This window comes from Berghia stephanieae, chromosome 10, assembly GCF_034508935.2.
Source record: "Berghia stephanieae isolate SIO BIC M18660-M18661 chromosome 10, UCSD_Bste_1.3, whole genome shotgun sequence".
NCBI lineage: Eukaryota > Metazoa > Mollusca > Gastropoda > Nudibranchia > Aeolidiidae > Berghia > Berghia stephanieae.
The window spans coordinates 35,218,493-35,238,492 of record NC_088369.1 but is presented as its reverse complement, the minus strand read 5'-3'; the positions used below and the strand labels follow the sequence as shown (position 1 = coordinate 35,238,492).

The 20,000-nt window shown below is 31.7% G+C and overlaps 1 protein-coding gene across 2 annotated transcripts in view; it reads left to right on the top strand.

Annotated features, from left to right (window-relative positions):
* The window catches only part of LOC144981045 (inositol 1,4,5-trisphosphate-gated calcium channel ITPR2-like), a 219,025-nt gene that overhangs the window by 185,362 nt on the left and 13,663 nt on the right, over window positions 1–20,000 (top strand). For both annotated transcript variants that reach the window (XM_078929132.1, XM_078929133.1), the window contains 6 exons: window positions 6,024–6,086; window positions 14,280–14,348; window positions 14,960–15,068; window positions 15,918–16,036; window positions 16,908–17,077; window positions 18,263–18,352. In XM_078929132.1, the coding sequence (XP_078785258.1) occupies window positions 6,024–6,086; window positions 14,280–14,348; window positions 14,960–15,068; window positions 15,918–16,036; window positions 16,908–17,077; window positions 18,263–18,352 (620 nt within the window). The remainder of the gene's footprint in view (window positions 1–6,023; window positions 6,087–14,279; window positions 14,349–14,959; window positions 15,069–15,917; window positions 16,037–16,907; window positions 17,078–18,262; window positions 18,353–20,000) is intronic.

The window sequence follows — 20,000 nt, the reverse complement described above, 5'->3', positions numbered from 1 at the left end:
TAATCATTTTGATAATTATTGTCCATCAGAATTTTTAAAAGTCATCTACCATAAACCATCTATCACTTGATATCATATTATTATGGTAGTTTACAACAGCAAAAATAATGGATTGGATAATTAAATTGGCATTTTAGTTCGTCCCACAGCAAAAGGGTCCGATAGTAGCCATATTGGAAGCGGTAATATATTTATTATAATGTCTTTTAGCTGATAATATCGTAAGATGATTTTGGTGAAGGTTAATGACAAGCTGTCATCGGTTCTAATGAGTAGCAAACACATTCAAATGGTAGTTGGGCTATACTAAACCATGTTATTTCTCTAAATGACAATTGACAATGAAAATGACTTTTAAAAATGTCTTTTCTTTTCAAGCTCATTTGAAATCCATTCCTTTCTAATGAGTAGCAATCACAAATGGTAGTTGCGCTATACTAAACCATGTTACTCGTATTTCTCTAAATGACAATTGACTATGAAAATTACTTTTAAAAATGTCTTTTCTTTTCGAGCTCATGTGAAATACATTCTTTTCCAATGAGTAGCAAATCCATTCCTTTCTAATGAGTAGCAATCACAAATGGTAGTTGCGCTATACTAAACCATGTTATTTCTCTAAATGACAATTGACTATGAAAATTAGTTTTAAAAATGTCTTTTCTTTTCGAGCTCATGTGAAATACATTCTTTTCCAATGAGTAGGAAATCCATTCCTTTCTATTGAGTAGCAAACACATTCAAATAGTAGTTGCCCTATACTAAACCATGTTACTTCTCTGAATAGAACTGAACTATGAAAATGACTTTTACAAATATCTTTTCTTTACAAGCTCACGTGAAAAACATTCCTTTCTAATGAGTAGCAATCATATTTAAATTCTGGTTTTGTGCTATACCAAACCATGTTATTTCTCTAAATGACATTTGACTATGAAAATGACTTATACTTATAAAAATGTCTTTTTTCAAGCTCATGTAACTTACATTTCTTTCCCCTCTGGGACGACATTCGATTTCTGTCGAGCTTTGTCTGACACTAACACAAACTAAGCCAAACCAAAGGTTTATTGGTGAAGCTACTTGAAGCTACTATCTGTGATTGGACAAAGGTTTGTGTTCCAATCCAATATTTAAAGACACTGCTTTATCTCTTACTGTCTTTACCGTCATTGCTGAAATCTCTAAAACACTTTAATTGTGTGTACCCATCGCGTGAAAACAAGTGTTATGTCGGGGTAAATAGAATTGCTAAACATCGAATTTTTAACCAAAACTTAGAAATGAAACTTGAATTAAGACTTTACCAACGTGCACATATTTGCAGATCTGATAAACGGACGCAATTATGGGTCCGTTTTAACATTGTTGTAATGGACAACCCTGTGCGTTGGTTTGAGAGTATTTCTATTACTTTAATGAGAACAAGGCACACTGCGCTTTCAGACCTGAAAATAAGTACACGTCGGACGCTTCCCATTAAAAGGAATATCATGAAAATGTTGCTGCTTGAAGCTCGAAGGAATAAATAACAATAAGTAATGGCATAGAAGCTTCAAGTTATGAGCGAAACGGATAGTTTTTCTCACATCTCTAATTTATCCTTTGTCATTTCATTCATCGTGTTTTGTTGATAAAGGGGAAAACCCGAAACGTCCACTTTATCCGTCTTTATTCAATAATTTGAAGCTTCCGTATTTTATAAAGGGGAATCATAACAGCTTCATAGAGCCCAAGATCGAAAAAAGAAATTAATTATTGATCGTTTTAACCTTAAATTAACGTTTTTAGCATCTGCCTCTCTCCAACATGGGTCACATTTTCAGACAGCTCAACAGGAGATGATTGTGTTTTAAGAGGAGAGTAAAACTATAAGATAGAAACATAAACACTGAAATGTCAGAATTATGCGATTGCGTGTGTTATAGTTAAAGAAATGCAATTTACGTAACTAATATTTGTTTAGCTGAATAACAACAACAACAACAACAACAATAATAATAATAATAAAAATAATAATAATAATAATAATAATAATAATAATAATAATAATAATAATAATAATAATAATGATAATGATATTAATAATAATGATAATAATATAATAATAATAATAATAATAATAATAATAATAATAATAATAATAATAATAATAATAATAATAAATAAATAAATAATAAATAATAATAATAATAATGATAATAATAATAATAATAATAATAATAATAATAATAATAATAATAATAATAATAATAATAATAATAATAATAATAATAATGATAATAATAATAATAATAATACTAAATGACTACATAGATAAATGAATAAGTAATTAAATATACATTTTTTTATCCAAAGGTAAGAAAATTGGGTTGACCAATATTTCAAGATTGAATAAAAAAAAGCGTTAAATATATTCACATAACTTTATTAAACAATATAGTTAATAGAATTAAAATAGAAATAATAATAATATAAGGATAATAAAAAGATAATATTGATATTGATACATAAAGATATAATAAAACATATTTGGTATAATACGATGCATTGTAATTTTAAAAAGAAATAGCACCAATAAAAAGGTAGGTTAAATAAACATTTATTTCGAGTTGGGTTATTATTTTTTTTACCTGACTTTGAATATGAAACGATTTTACATGCCTCTTTTGTTCTATATTCCTTTTTATTTTAATGCAATCGGTAACAGGTAAAATATAAACAAAACAATCAATGAAACTACAACAATAAACATTTGATATTAGACTATTATTGTGGTATATAAATGTTATTCATAATCCTTTCTGTATTTAGATAGCCACTATTTCCCTTTCTTATGTTTATTGAGTTTTTCATTATTTTGATTTTCTTCGAAAGCATCAAAGAAAAATAGAAAACCTTATAAAATTATCTTAGATCTTTGTAAACATCAGAATCGGAAAAACAAAAATTAATAATCGCGGATAATGAAGACTATGATAATGACTATGATGATGATGATGATGATGATGATGATGATGATGATGATGATGATGATGATGATGATGATGATGAAGATGATAATGATAATAATAATAATAATAATAATAAGAAGAAGAAGAAGAAGAAGAAGAAGAAGAAGAAGAAGAAGAAGAAGAAGAACAAGAAGAAGAAGAAGAAGAAGAAGAAGAAGAATGATAATAATAATAATAATAACAATAATAATAATAATAATAATAATAATAATAATAATAATAATAATGTGCTTATCGAGAGCAGGATTTTTATTTCCTATGAATAAAGCAGAACGTTTAAAAATAGGTCTAAATACTATGGATAAATCCAAGGAAAATAATCTTCCTGGAAAAAGTAGATATTGAAATGGGACCACGATGCTAACGGTACACTTCCTCTCATTCCTTGTCTTATATTGAATATTGTAACAATTAACATAGGTCAACATCCTTTGGGGTTTAGTTTTCATGGGAAAAAATGGGATTAACATTAATTTGATCTTAATCAATTTCGTATACTTTGGTTTAGTTTTGTATAAGTAGAAAGTGATACGTGAACCCACCATTATATCATCCATGTAATATAATATAATACTAATATAATACTATACTACTAATATTATTGGTAATGTGAAAATACAATTAGTCTTCGAATATTTACGACGATCTTAATGTTGACAATAATTATGTTGATACATTCATATATATATATATATATATATATATATATATATATATATATATATATATATATATGACAGAAATTTGCGATGTGATTTACTAATTAAATACCCTTTGGTAACTAATCCTCATAGGACCTACAATATAAAACTGTAAGTAGAGATTACTAAATGAGTGCATGGATTCTTATATCACTTTATAATACAGCGACTTCATATCGCTTATCACTCCCTGATATAACAAACCAACGACGTATTTCAGCAAACCATCTATCAATTATAAATTTTTGTTTATTTGCACAAATGTGAATGGACGTCTAAATACCTTCAAATCGGAGAATCGACTCTTCAAGGATGGACTCAGTTAACAATATTACATGTTGCATTTATTGGATTTACCATTCAGCTGTGTGTTTTATAATATAACATTTATAGTTTATCGTGGCAATTTTAACGGTAAAACTCAAATGAAATGTCAAACTAAATTCATTATGTTCTTCATAAACAGTTGTAAAACAGGGTATTAAGGACAGGTAATTATCTTATTACCTTTTTACATTACATGGAGCTTATCAAATAAAGAACATAGTAGTAGGGTTAAGTTAAGAACAATTACAAATGCAGTTTCGGTCAATAATTACTGGCTAGTTTGTTTATAGACAATCTTATGTCAGTAAAACATTTTGTTTTTATCATTTATTAACATAAAAACACTGCGGATAAACTAAGTATTCGGAAAATAAATAACCGCGTATTGTGCTGAAATCTCATGAAAATATAAGAATTAAATTATTTCAAAGTAAATAAATAAGTTGTAAAATATAAGCTACGAGGATGAAAGTTATGATGTATTCCGTTTAGTTTCGAATCTATGAAAAATGGTGTGATTTAATGTGATAGTTATTGATGGTCGTTGGTAGTTATTCCAGGGATTAAAAAATACATAGAGTGATATATAGCTTTAGCATTACTTATTAAAGATCTGGATTGAATTTTGAAAAGAATGCCTGCTGTGCTATGTGGTTTGATTGAGCACGTCTAGAATTTTAGCAGGAATGATGACACTGATTTTGATGAAATTTACTTCACAACACTTCCCTTACAATCATGGCCAATACAAATTTATAGTACAGACCAATTCAAAACGTTTACTTAATCCATTTCATTCCATTCTTTTTTTTTTTCTAACCACAACCTCTTTTTTACCATTTTGTTTTTGAGTTTTAGAATTTCCAAACCGTTATTCCAATACTTCCCCTCTTCTTGCATAATTAAAAATTGATATCAATTTTATTTTTAAATTCAAATTTTATGGTCTCACTTCCAAATACCCTAGAGCATAAATCAATTCATTTCAATCACTTTTAACACAAACAAGACCTTATTACCCAGTTAACTGCCGCCGTCCTCTCGAAAACACATATTTAAAAAATTGGCCAGAAAAGGCGTCCTTCAATTATCGATCAATTTAAATAACCCTCATCTTGGCAAAAACTAAAAAAAAAGCTCTCAAACATTTGACTTCGCTGTCCCAGGTTTGAGTGCATTTGCCAAGATGAGGGTCTCTAAATCGATCGATATTTAAAGGGCGAGTATTTTGACCAAAGTTAAAATACGTGTCTTTCTAGGGTACGCAGCTAACTAGTTAAATGTTGAAAGAACCACCAAACTGATATAGCTTGACGCCTGGAATATATTAATACAGAATAAAAACGATCTGTGTTTTGAATTATTGTGATATACTAACATTTAGTGTTAGCCTAGTGCAATATTAACTACAGACAGCTCATCTACTATACTATACTATTCCAATGTACTCCAAATATAATCATTTTAGCTATTATATATATAATACGTGTGGTGTGAAGAAATTGAACTTTAATAAGGTACATTATATATATATATATATATATATATATATATATATATATATATATATATATGTAATGTATATATATATATATATATATATATATATATATATATATATATATATATATATATATGAAAAACACATGAACTCTGTTAGAACGCTCCCACTAACACCTTATCTCCCCTTCACTGGTTTGTTGAATATTTGGTATATTATTATACACATTACATATGATTGAAGCATTTAACTACACATTGACAGGTTAGATAGATAAAACACTACCTTTGAAATAATATATTTAGGGATTATCCCCTCGTAATCATAAGCTTGAGGTGCCTAAATGAACCCCCCCCCCCCCCCCCCCCATGGAGAGAAAAATAAATGGAGTCAATTAATGTGACTCATCATTTAAACTCATAGTCATACTGATTCGACAATAATAATATAAATAATCCAATCTTTGTATGATTTTGTTAGAGACGCACACCAGCCCACGTCAGGCTTAGTGAACTTGAACTCTACAGAAAACGTTGTAAAAGGGTAAAGACGTTGATTGTCAAAGCTAATTAATTCCTCGTCCCCTTCAATGTTTGTCGTCTTTGTATGGATGGAGAATATCGGATCTGTAATATGTCCAAAAGTCGTTCTCTGTCTAGTCGTCATGGAACCCTTGCATTCTCTTACAATGGACGCTTCGTTTCTTTCGTTTTTCTCGTTAGAATTTCAACATGGAGTGTGTTGTACTTTTCCATCACATCCTTGGCATTCTCAAGCTGTTCAATCATTGTCTGCAATTTAATTGTTTCACTCAAACTTCAGACGCCAAAATCTTCGTTTTTTGTGTGTTTTTTTTTTTTTTGGCTTCGAAAAGTTTCGAAAAACGTATTATCTGTTTTGGACATGCCTTCTTTTTAAAGATGGATAAACGATAATCTTATTCGTCCTTAGTGTTTCATTCATCGTGTTTTATTGATCAAGGGGAAACACCGAAACGTCCACAGTATATGTCTACGTCTAATAAATTGAAGCTTACAATTCAATACTTATCTTTATTTTTTCCTTCTTTTGTTAAACAACATTATATTATGTTAAACACGTTAAGCAAAATGCAAAACATACTGTGAGACTAGTTTTTTTTTTTCAAAGACGAATGAATTTATCTCAGTGAAATTTCAAATTAATACGATTGACCAAAATTGAAGCCATCAAGTTTTGTGTGCGTAGGGTTATTATTCTATGTTGTTATTGTTGTCTATAGTTGCTATTCCTCGCTGGATTTTGTTAGAAATTGAAGTCAAATCCATTTCTAAGTGTATTTGATAATCGTTGATATGTACTTCAATCACGAAATTGCAGTCTTTTCTTGTGTTACTATTTCGTGATCGGATGCACCCACATTTGTACTCTTATCCATTTGTATGTGACTTTATTATGTCTCTATGATGCTCCTTACATAGGACATTTCACAGTTTTCGGTGCCAAAACTCTAATTTTACAGAGAGAAGATGGAGATGAAATACTTTAATACTTAATAAATTTCGTATATTGAAAATGTGCGTTGAGGACCAGAATTGAACCTAAAAAGTAATTTTAAGTATATTACTGTTATTACTTATTGATATTAAGCCGAAACCTTCTTAAACGCATGGGCTGTCTGCAAAAATATTACATCACGAAAAAGGCTACGATCACCAAAAGATAGTAAACAGTGAGTTTTATTCAACAGTCCACCAGCACTATTACAAACAGCAGCAGCTATCCTTTGATGACCGTCGTCTTGTCTGTGGCGTAATTCTTACGAAAGTATCAAGTTATATAATACGTTAACGAACTGAAGGCTCACATGAGTGAGCAAGGCAGCAACAACCTTTTGGATTAATAATTAGTATCTAGACGTCTATGTGTCAAGCTAATTGATTCGGGACGTATATGTTGTCCTTGTTGTATTTGAATGTACGGAGTACATGTTAAGTAAATGTGTTCACATCTTGTATATTGTACCCCCTTGTTGAAAGGATTATGAGAAGAATAAGAAGGTAAGATCACTCTCAGATTCATTGTTGACATTCTGAATGTTCTGGATTTGATTTATTTCTTCTAAAAAAAGAACTAGAAGTAAACTTTAACCCATTTGACTGCCGTACTCTGGAAAACTCGTATTTAAAAATTTGGCCAGAAAACTCGTTCTTTGGAAAGCGCTTTGAGCATGCTCAGTGGATATTGCGCTATATACAAGCTCAAGTTTTTTATTTTTTAAATATCGACCAGTTTAAACAACCCTCATTTTGGGAAAAAAAACCTGAAACCTGAGACTTACCGATGTCTCTATCTATCAATGCATCCATCCATCCATCCATTCATGAATCCATCCATCCATCCATCCATCTATCCATCCATCCATCCATCCATCGATGCATCCATCCATCCATTCATGCATCCAGTTGTTCCAGAGTGCGTCAGTCAACTGGTTAAAGATTATCTATAATATAAAGCTTAGTGAAAAAAACAGAATTCATCTTTTAAAATCAAACACCCTAAAGAAAGGTACTTAAAACATTTTTTGGCTTCTTCGTCATTTTTTTTTTCATTATTTTATTTAAATTTATATTTGTTATGCTAAATCCAGTGTTTTTCTCCCAAAAAATTGCCTTTTTTTTCATTGTGTATTAATCAATTTGAATGTTTATTTTGCTTTATTGCACTAAGAGACTCGAAAATTAAGGTTGATGTAGGCATTTTCTATAGATAAAGGTTGGGGGTAGAGATTTTAATCAACACAAGAAACTGCTATGTATTCTCAGTTTATGCATCGAAACCTTGTTCTCTCTCTCTCTCTCTCTCTCTCTCTCTCTCTCTCTCTCTCTTTCTTTCTTTCTTTCTCTCTCTATCTCTTTCTCGCTCTCTCTCTCTCTTTCTCTCTCTCTCTCTCTCTCTCTCTCTTTCTTTCTCTCTCTTTCTTTCTCTCTCTCTATCTCTTTCTCTCTCTCTCTCTCTCTCTCTCTCTCTCTCTCTCTCTCTTTCTTTCTTTCTTTCTTTTTTCTTTTCTCTCTCTCTCCATCCCTCTACCTATCTCTGTCTATCCCCCTTATTATCTATCGACTATCTATAGCCCACCTATCTCTTTTTCCTGTTTCTTTCTATCTGTTGTATCTTGTATATAATGAGCTCATGCTATCCCTTCTGTTCTAATTACACTGCGTTTAAAACACGGACTCTCAGCTTATTTGTGAAAGAGATCTGCTTCTCAAACAATTAGCTGAAAGAGATATGCTTCTCCCCGAGAAGGAGAAAAAGGTATATCGGTATTTTAGATGTATTTTGGTTATGATTGTCAATCTGGATAACATTTTAGTTCCTGTTATATTGTATAATTATAGCAGCATGAGATTCAATCAATATTTTTAATGGATATAAACATTAACATTGGTTGATATTATGATTTCAACAAATTTGCATGGTATAGAAAGTTCCTAACGTTTTGGCCATTTCTTTCAAGCATGGCATGACTCTCACAATTTCTCAAAATGTGTATCGAACCACATTACCCAAATGGGATGATGGATAAAATAATATTTTTCTAAATGCTGAAGTAATATTCTGCTGTGATTTTCCAAGTCTAAGGTTAAGAGGTTTTCTATAACTCCTTTGCACATGGAATTTTCGCCTTTTTGATAACAATGGTTGTTATTTTGTTGTTTGTTTAATCCTCTTCGCTCCTTGTGGAACATAAGTCCCCTAAGAGCGCCCGCCCTCTGCTTCTGTCCGTGGCCATCTTCTTGGTAGCCCCCCCCCAGGTGAGGTCTGCCGTCTTCAGTTCGTCAGATAGTTATCGTCTCCGTGCCATTTCGGACGCCCCCCACCTTTCGTGTCCATTTGGTGGGGGGAGGGGGGGGGGGGTTCCGATCGAGGGACTGGCGGGTGACGTTGGCCCCTGGTCTTCTCAATGTGAGACACCCATCACGTCGTCGTGTGTAACCAAAATAGATGATGGATGATTTTCTTTTGACAGTTTTTAAATACTATATATTAATATTTGCAAAAACAACTGGGTATTTGAAGGTCTTTTGACCTATGCAACCCTTAATGATTATGACAAGATATGATTAAAGTGGTCATTTTTCTATCTCCATTCACGACATTCCATGATTAAAATTTCGAAATTTGTGCGTGCAGTTGACAATTTGCAGTCAAACAAAATGATTTAATATATTTGATCAAATTATTGTTTGTTACAGTTTTGTTCATTTTATCTCAAAAATGTTCATGAACGGATCAATTTTTCTGTTATTCCATTTTATGTCTCTCCTGTTATGTTTCTCTGTTATATCTTTACCAATGGTTAGGATACCCAAGCATGGTTTTAAACGCACGTTTTCACTTTAACGCATGTAAATTAGTACATTTGGATATACGATATACATACATGGTACATTTTCCATCATTCTAATAATATTCCTAAGACCAAAGCGGTAAATAACATTTTATTGGAGTGCGACTTTGTGTTTTGTGGCATGAAGTTAGCCGTCGGACTGCTAGGTAGAGTCACGATTTCACCGGCCAGGCGGAGTTGTCGTACCAGTAAGGCCCCTTGTTCGAGCCCTCATCGCCGCTGCGAAGTTTTTATTCTCTGTTGTCTTCTGGCACTTTCCTACTCACTTCATTTCTTGGACTGCTAGGTCCAGGTTTCTAATCCCACTTTGAGCGGCACAAAGTTTAGTCCTTGGAAATTCTCCCACCGTGATCTATAATTGTAAAACGAGTACCTGGCTATAACGAGTGTTGACTACATTCGAAAAAGAATTGTATAATCGCCTTCAGGCGTCATGTCCCATCCCACATGTTAAGTATTGGTTCTAGTACGGACCCCTTAAAAAGCGCTTTGGGCACTTTTAGAGCATATTAAGGTGTATGAATGCTCACTTTTATATTTATCAACCCCCCCAAGAGGTTAAGTAGATTAACAATTTTGTATCGTTCTTTAGGTTTCACCATCAAGTGTATTTTTATACTTAACTATTACGATTAATATTTATTATTATTATTATTATTATTATTATTATTATTATTATTATTATTATTATTATTATTATTATTATTATATTTATTATTATATTATTATTATTATTATTATTATTATTATTATTATTATTATCATTATCGTTATTATTATTATTATTATTATTATTATTATTATTATTATTATTATTATTATTATTATTATTATTATTATTATTATTATTATTATTATTATTATTATTATTATTACCATTATTATCTTTTGCTGCTTACAATAACTTATTTCATCTAAGCAAAGTGTGATTATTCTTATGAGTGGAAATTGTTTTACACACAGCCCATTGGAGTGCCTTGACCACTAGTTATCACATGGTGTGGGAGTAAACGATTTAGCTGTTCTTTGACACTCAGCATTGACATTACACCTTAAATATTAAAGATTAAAGATTATTCTTAATTCTTAAATATCTTTTCTTTATGATTCTCCATAATTCGGCATTTGATGTGCCCACCACAACTTGTCAACAAGATAATAGAGACATTCGTTCCAGTCCCTTACATCCCCCCCCCCCCCCCCCCCCTGTCCCACATAAACTTCTCTTCTATCACCTATTTGAGTTTGGCAATTTTTGAATATGATATTATTTTCACTGGCACCAGATTGTTTTGTTGTGCTATATATATATATATATATATATATATATATATATATATATATATATATATATATATATATATATATATATATATATAAGCAAAAATTGTTATTCAATTATAAAATGATTGACGAAGAAGTATTATATTTTGGTTGTTTTTCCCCTTTTCTATGCAACGACATTTTCATAACTTTTCTCATTATAATTTTTTTAATCTCACGGAATATATGAAGTGTGGTAGGAAAATGGAAGAGGCGGTAGAGAAAGAGCACACACTCATACATAAGCACACATGACACACACACACACACACACACACACACACACACACACGTATACATAACACACGACACACACGCGCACAAGTCAAACATATAGAAAGAGAGAGAAAGAGAAAAAAAAATGAAATCAAGAGAGAGGGAGAGAGAGAGAGAGAGAGAGAGAGAGAGAAAGAAAGAGAGAGAGAGAGTGTGTGTGTGTGTGTGTGGGAGAAAATATGTGTTCATTTATGTGTGTGCGTTTGAGCGCACGTTGCAGGATAAGAAGAATTAGGTACACAAACACTCACAACACACACACACAAAGTGTGTGAGAGAGAATATATGTGTATTTATGTGTGTGTGCGTGTATTTGTTTGAGCGCATGTTGCAGGATTAAAAGAATTAAGGTTCAGACACACATACAAACACACACACACACACACAGAGAGAGAGAGAGAGAGAGAGAGAGAGAGAGAGAGAGAGAGAGAGGAGGAGAAATCAGTTACCATTTTATTATAAATAATATTACCCTCATCTTATTTCTTGCACTAATCGATGTCATAAATTCTGAATTTTTATATATTAGAAGAATTAATGTTCACACGCACACACATACACACACACACACACACACACACGCGCGCGCGCGCGCGCAGAGAGAGAGAGAGAGAGAGAGAGAGAGAGAGAGAGAGAGAGAGAGGGGGGGGGGAGTAAATTATTTACTATTTTATTATAACATTTCCCTCATCTTATTTCTTGCACTCATCAATGTCATAAATTCTGAGTTCTTTGTAGCCTATGTGCATGTCCGAAAGCACCAAATCAATTCTAATGACGTTTGTGTTTGGCACGACCGCACATTGATTATGGTTATTATTTTGTTATGATTTTAGCATTTTTATGGGATTTGCTGTTATTTACAATTATTCTTATCTTGTCGTATTTAAGAATGAATATATAAGACTTATTCTATAAGTGCCTCATACAATAACACATAACTACATAATCTCAAGTAACGTTTGACAAAACTCATTAGAGTTCAATTACTATTCTTGACTTGATATTCTAAGACAGCTAATTATGATTAATGAAAAAGTCTCTGTTTTATGAATTACATTATCACATTGACATAATTCATTATTTAATTAATGATTTATAGTAATTCGGTCAATTGTATTTCATTATTTTTAAGATCATGGACATTAATTGTTTCAATAAAATGGTTATTAATATAACACGTAACTCAATTTTGTCGCCACAGCTTATTGAAATTTAATGCTTTTAAAGAATAAACAAGTTGATTTGTTTACCGGGTAGTATTTACAAGATGAAAACTGAGCTACTAGAAGCTGCAGATAACAGCTTTAAAAACGAACGAAGTGCCAAGCATAGAAAGATTCAGGTTCAAAACCCTTCCTCGGCCGATAACAAAAACATAAAAATGTTAATACATCACTTCAAATCCTGAGAGACGACAGAATTATGTTTTTTTCCAAAAGTGATAAAACAACGTTTTGTTGTTTTTGTTGTTATCGCCTGAAGAAGGATTTTGAATTCAAAACTTTTCGTGTTTGGTAATTTTTGTTAAAAGCTATTATATCACTTGTTGTACATTACTACTATTTATTATGATACTAGTAAATGATTCATTCATACGAAGACATAAAATCAAAATTAAAGGGGGCATATTATACTAATATTATGTTACAAAGCAATCATAATTTCATTTTTTTTTCTTTTCTTTAGATAAGTGATTGCTCTCTTACAATTTTATTCCTTTACCTATAGGATAGTTATTGTCACTATATCAAACAATTAATTAATTTATCTAACGCAGACCTGCCAACTGGAAAATTAATTTAAAAATTCGTAATTTTTAGGAGATAAAAGTTGTAGATAGTCGCTATAATAGTTATCTTTAAGAATCAACAGTTTATCATCACAAGGATAAAATGACACCTCTCTCCTTACCAGACATTTTCAGAATTTTCCCTGAAACTTCAAACCCACCCAACACGAGAATAGATTTTTTTCTACTCAAAAAGAAAAGAAACAAGTACATTCTATACATAATATTGTCCAGTGTCTAATTTTTATCGCAAGAATGAAATATTTTCTTTATAATTTGTGATTTACAAAAGATATCAGAATGAGAAAACTGTTGGTTGCATCGTAACGAATGTGACGATTTTCCTATGGATGGTACGGAGGGGGTTAAGATTATGTAGCCTGACATCAACTTTTATTTTCAATACTTTTTAATGACTAAAAGATACTCGTACAGTTCTGAAATTGGAGCCAGAATATAGGAATTCTACGAATTTTTCATAAGTGTGGGCAGGTCTGAATCTAACAGAATCGATTGCACGATAATATATGTTTTATCCATGTTTTATCTACATCTTTATAATTGTATAGCTATTCGTTCTCAATATATAATATTATTGTTCTCTCCCTTTTTGTGACATATGCAAAAATATTTTTAAAATTATATTGAACACTATTATATTCAATACTTAACTTAATTACTAATATTAAATCTGAAACGATATGATACGATGCGACGTGCACTTATTTGCAGGTCTGACAACCCAATTCCTTATGGACCCATTGTTTTAATGGAAATCTAACAAAAATGACGCAAATTGTTATCCATTACAACAATGTTAAACTTGGCCCATACGTATAAGGATGTCAGACCTGCATATATGTATACGTCGTTACGATGCCATGTGCTACTTTCCATGAAATCATGTTTTTATGAAGTTTCTTAATTGTGTGCCTTTTTCTTATTATTTCAGGAAATTCTGGAATATCTCGACTCGGACACGTTACTGAGTGTCATGGTTGAGGCGTACAACAGCATTGAGGTAAACATGACAAAACAAAACAAGCTGTTGACGCTTTTATATTCATTGTTGTCTATTACTTTTCAGTCCTACTTGCATCTACCAGCTTTCGTATATCTCAAAAAGGTATACTGTCGGGATGGACATCCGAGGTACTTGAAAATGAGTATACAGCCACACATATAAAACTTAGGATTCATAATGGGAAGCTTCGTCACAACGCACCGTTCAACTAGATGCTCTGCGGTCTGAAGGCGAATGCCATACCAATGGATCCCATCGTCGCACATTAGAGATTTGAAGAAGTGTATCAAGGACAATATATTCTAAAGTCCTCCTTGAAGTGTATATAAAAACAGTACTAGAGAAAGCAAGAAAGAAAAATACAAGATAAAAACCAGCCCAAAAATTCAGTTTTCCTCGACTGGGGTTCGAACCTCAGACCGTCTGATTAATCCTCAGAGGCTACCCGATAGGTTGGGACGATTTTAATGCTTATAATAATCTTCACATCAGTATGCGTTGCATTGCATGTCAAAGATAATCTATCTGTATCTCAAAGATATTTCTTACGCTTTTTTCCCCCTTTCCAAAAGATGTATAATATCGTTTTGTTTCTTCCCTTTTTCTAGGGCAAATCGAAGGCAGACCCCTTGTACGACACTGTGAGGGATGTAGGATTTGTATACTTCCATATTCTGTGTAGGAAGATGGATTTACACACCAATGTCACCAAGGCTTGTGAGTTACTGTTGTGTAGGAGACAATTTAGTTCATAAATGTTTCAGAAAAAAACTTGAAATCGGACAAATTTAGTTATTTTCTACTGGAAATTATTAAATAAGACGTAAGAGATAAGATATGATAAGATTGTTTTTATCCTGTTAATGGAAATTATAATAAATGTCACTCATCAATCCTCGTTACGTTCACCCTCTCTTAACCACCTACAGCAAAATCGTCAAAATTGTTACGACACAATATACATTTTTCATATTCAGACTTCTTTTCTACATCACAACATTTGAAGAATGATCTTTGTTTAATTAGTAAGAACATAAAGTTGCTTTGTAGAGAACTTGTTTGAGTTTTTAAAAATCCATTTTTCTGCTGGGTAGGCCTGCTATTTTGGCAAAATACTGAAAAGGATCGGTAAGGAGAAAGTTAACAAAGAGATATACATTATCATACACTAGTGGCTAAAATTACGAAGCTAATAGAAGATAAAATAAGATATACAAAAGGTACAAGCAAAACTATAGACATCGAGCATGTAGATGTTATATAATGTTCTAATAGAATTCATTAATAGTAGGATTTTCATCTGTTTATTACCAGTTGAAACACAGGCTTACTATATATTTATTCATATATTTTAATAAACAATCTATTTTCATCATCACATGATTTCATAATGATAATGGATTACATTAGTCAAACGATCTTTGAAAATTAGATATCCTGTCATACGTTATTTGCAGTATGTTCATTATGGCTTATATAAATTAACACATCATCATATCTATTTGTTTTTATATAACCTCTCATTTTTGTGTTAAATTCAATTCCTTTGATGTTTTCTTTTTGTAGCCTTGGTCAAGACACCGGAAGCAGACAATGCATGGGAATTCTTTAAAGACAACACGTTGTCTATTGAGATTATCAAGAATGACGTGCTGCAGAAGATACACTTTCAAGTCAAAGACAAGGTGACTCAGAATTTTCATATCATATCATATCATAGCAAATCATATCATAACTTTTCATATTTGATCATACTATATCATATTATATCATATCATGTCATATCAATATTATGTTATATCATATCAAATTATATCATTATATATCATATCATATCATATCATATCATATCATATCATATCATATCAAAAATATGTTATATCATATCAAATTATATCATTATATATCATAACATATCACATAGCAAATCATATCATATCATATCATTTCATATCAAAAATATGTTATATCATATCACATAATTGTATATCATATCATATCATATCATATCTTATAATATCATTTTAAACCACATCATTTTAATCATTCATGAGACTTTGAAATGAACCACACATCGCATATTCTTGAGAAAAAAAAGCTGTTTGAAGAGGAAGAAACAGATAAAAGTATAGAATTTGTTTTTTTAATCCCTTATTATTGAAATTTTTGGAACCAACAATCATATACATGTATTTTAACTCACTCAACCCTAAAAACGACTATATCCGTAGTTTACCTGGGTTACTTTTACCCCATGCCTATTTATTACATTTTTCTGAGACAAATTATAGGTGTAGTATAAAAGCTAATGTTTTTAGTTTTTAGTTGAATAAGAATATCTATACACATTCTCATGTTTGATACACTTTTTTCTTCAATTTTGGAAAGAAGCAAAAATCTCTAGGATTGAGTGAGTTAAGGCATAGAGTTCCCTATCAAGGGCATTATAAATCCATTAATATTTTTCGCAGTTTCAGTCAGAAAATGTAACTTCCATGTTTTGCATAAGTGTATGTTTTTTCATACACGCTTATTTTAAAACTTTATTCCAACCAGAATGTTTTACGAGAAGAGATCAAGGAGAAATTCAAGTACGAGGTGGACCGAACCAGTCCGTCCAACAAGCTGAGAGAGTTCATGGACTGGTCTACTTGTATCATAGAAGACATCAAGTACCAAAGACGGATCCACGCAAATCCTTTGGCCAGGTTCTTTGTACAGTCTTGGTGAGTTGGGGATGATATATGATTAAAAAATATGAACCCACTCGAAATTTAAGATCATCTCAGTCTCAGCTTCTATAGGTTACCACATCAAAATCACTTTTGGTAAAAAAAAAAAAAAGCCTTTTCATCCATTACTCCTTGCCAATGGAACGCACTCGAACCTCGGACAAAGTCCTGTGATAATTTATCATCTTTCATGAAATCTCTGAGGACCGAGTTGTTCCTTAAGGCTTATTTTTTATGAAATAGATGTTGCTTAGATTTTATTTCTGTATTCGTGCTTATTATGAGGAGTCCTGATTTTTTAATTTTGTTTTTGTTTTTTAAAACTTTTATTATGTAAAGCACCACAGAGCACGATTAACGTGGATGTTTAGGAGCTATATATTATATATATATATATATATATATATATATATATATATATATATATATATATATATATATAATATCTTATATATATATTATTTAACAAGAAAACACAAATATATAGGGTTATATACGTACGGTGATATTTTGTAACCTTACATATTTGTGTTTTGTTGTTTGTCTCCTGACGACGAAGGCCATGGGCCGAAACGTTATTTGTTTTGTGTTGTTTCCTTATCTATGAATCACATCAACTCCCTTTATCTTTCTCTCCATTTTATTGGCTCATTTAGGCACCTCTAGTTTTTAGTGATATTTAGATAAGGCCATATATAATATGTCTTTACATTAAGACGTCATTTAACTCTCACCCTATATCATATCATTGTTACCTAATTGTTGTGACCATTTCACGTCAGCAGAGCATCCGTCTAACTACTAATGCGGCTATGTGGTCTAATGGTATGACACTCGCTTTCGGATCGGAAGGTCCTGGGTTCGAGCCTCGCTCTCGGCGCATAGTTGAGTCCTTGGAAAAGGCTCTTTACTCACATTCTCTCACCGTACTCATGTGTAAAATGAGTACCTGGCCGTTAACAGCCTTGACTTTGTCCGAAAAATTGTAATATCGCCTAACAGGCGTCATGTCCCGTCCTACATGTTAAATGTTGTTGTTGACCAGGGACCCCCTGTAAAGCTCTTTGAGTACATTAGGTGGATTCTGCACTGTATAAAGCTTAATATGTTTAATACATTTTTTTAAAATGAATGAACAAACGTTTCTCCTTGACATGCAAATTACATTATGTCTTTCAGGTGGTGGCTAAACCCAGTGGTTCTTTTGGTGACCATTGCCCTGTGTCTCATTGTTCTCATAACCTACGAAGCACCGAGCAGCGTCCACGAGTAAGTACAAGGCCATTCGATATTCATGAATTGCCTGGATTGAGATTTTTTTAAAAATTCGAGCTATCTATATAAAGAGACAAACTCTTATTAAATTAAATCAATAAAATTTAACAATTATGAATGAGAGCCAGATATTAATCAGATGCAGGGGAAAAATAGACTCATTAATATTTAATTGAAATAGGTTTCAATAGTCGTGACGTCACTTCCCTCGTATTGACGCATAGTAACGTAGTAACCGGTTCTAAACTATCGGAACAATGGCGGACGTCCTTATGAAGTTATACGTCACCGAACGAGCATAAAATTGTATCCAGAGGAGAAAAACATTATAAATGCGATCATGTTTTGAATTTTATACATTCTGATCACATGACATGTGAAAAAGTTCTAACCAGCATGAGGAATGAAAAGTGCCGATTTTCTTTGTTTAGAACCAAGCTGCTCGTTGCTGGGCGGACGTGACATCAGACTATCGAATCTTATTAATCGATACCCTTATTGGGATTGCGATTGCTCTCTTCATGTAGCAGTACATTGAATCAAGATATAGAGTTGTTGTGGTGACTAATCGCAAACAAGATAATTATGGGATTTACTACCAAAATAAAGAATGCGATATTGACAACATTAATTTACAGATTACAAATAAGTGTTTAATTATCAATTATTGAATGCACATTTTCTTTTACGAAAATTGTCAATGAAAATATCATAATCAAAATTATCATTTGAATTTCCTAAAACGTATATATGAATTTGGCATACATGAAATATATTGTTGGGAACAAAGTTCGAATTCCAAAACACAAGTACTCCATCTAGTACTGTGCAGTAGTTTTTACTCTAGCATTATGTAACCTAAATGATGTTACTCTCATAAATAGTCCATTCAGTGCAGTGTAATATTTTTACTCTTGCATTATGAAACCTAAATCATGTTACTCTCAAAAATACTCCATCCAATACGGTGCAATCTGTTTTACTGTAACATCATTTATCCTAGAATGATGTTACTTTCCTAAATACTCCATCCAAAGCAGTGCAATAATTTAAAACTTCAGGATTATGTAATCACAATGATGTTACTCTCATAAATACTCCGTCCAGTGCGGTGCAATCTTTTTTACTCTTGCATTAGGAAATCGTAATGATGTTACTCTCATAAATTAGCAATGACTATGAAAAATGTTTTTTTCTCTTTTTGAGGAAAATTTTTGTCTAAAACCAAAGCCCTATCTCCACTGAGTAAAAATGTTTTTGAATTTTGAAAATCCATTCATAAATAAACAAGTTATGCAGTTTCAAAGGTGTCATTTATTTGGATGACCCGCAAAGAGGAAAAAAAACGCGAAAATATGGGACGCTTTTTCGGCATTTTTTTCGACCTTTGGTTGTATCTTGCGTAATAAGTGGATTAAAAGATTGAAACTTCAAGAGCAAATTAGGATGGTGTTTTGTAAAATACGGGAAAAGTACTCGTCATATTCATATGAAATTTTACAACCAAAAAGAAGAAATGTTCATATATTACCTTGTCAGCGACAAAATCTCCACGCCCGGTAGTTTTAAAAATATTTTACTCCAAAGAGTAAAAATCTATTTTTAACGGTCTTCTGGTAATCGCACGAGTTTTGTCGCTTGA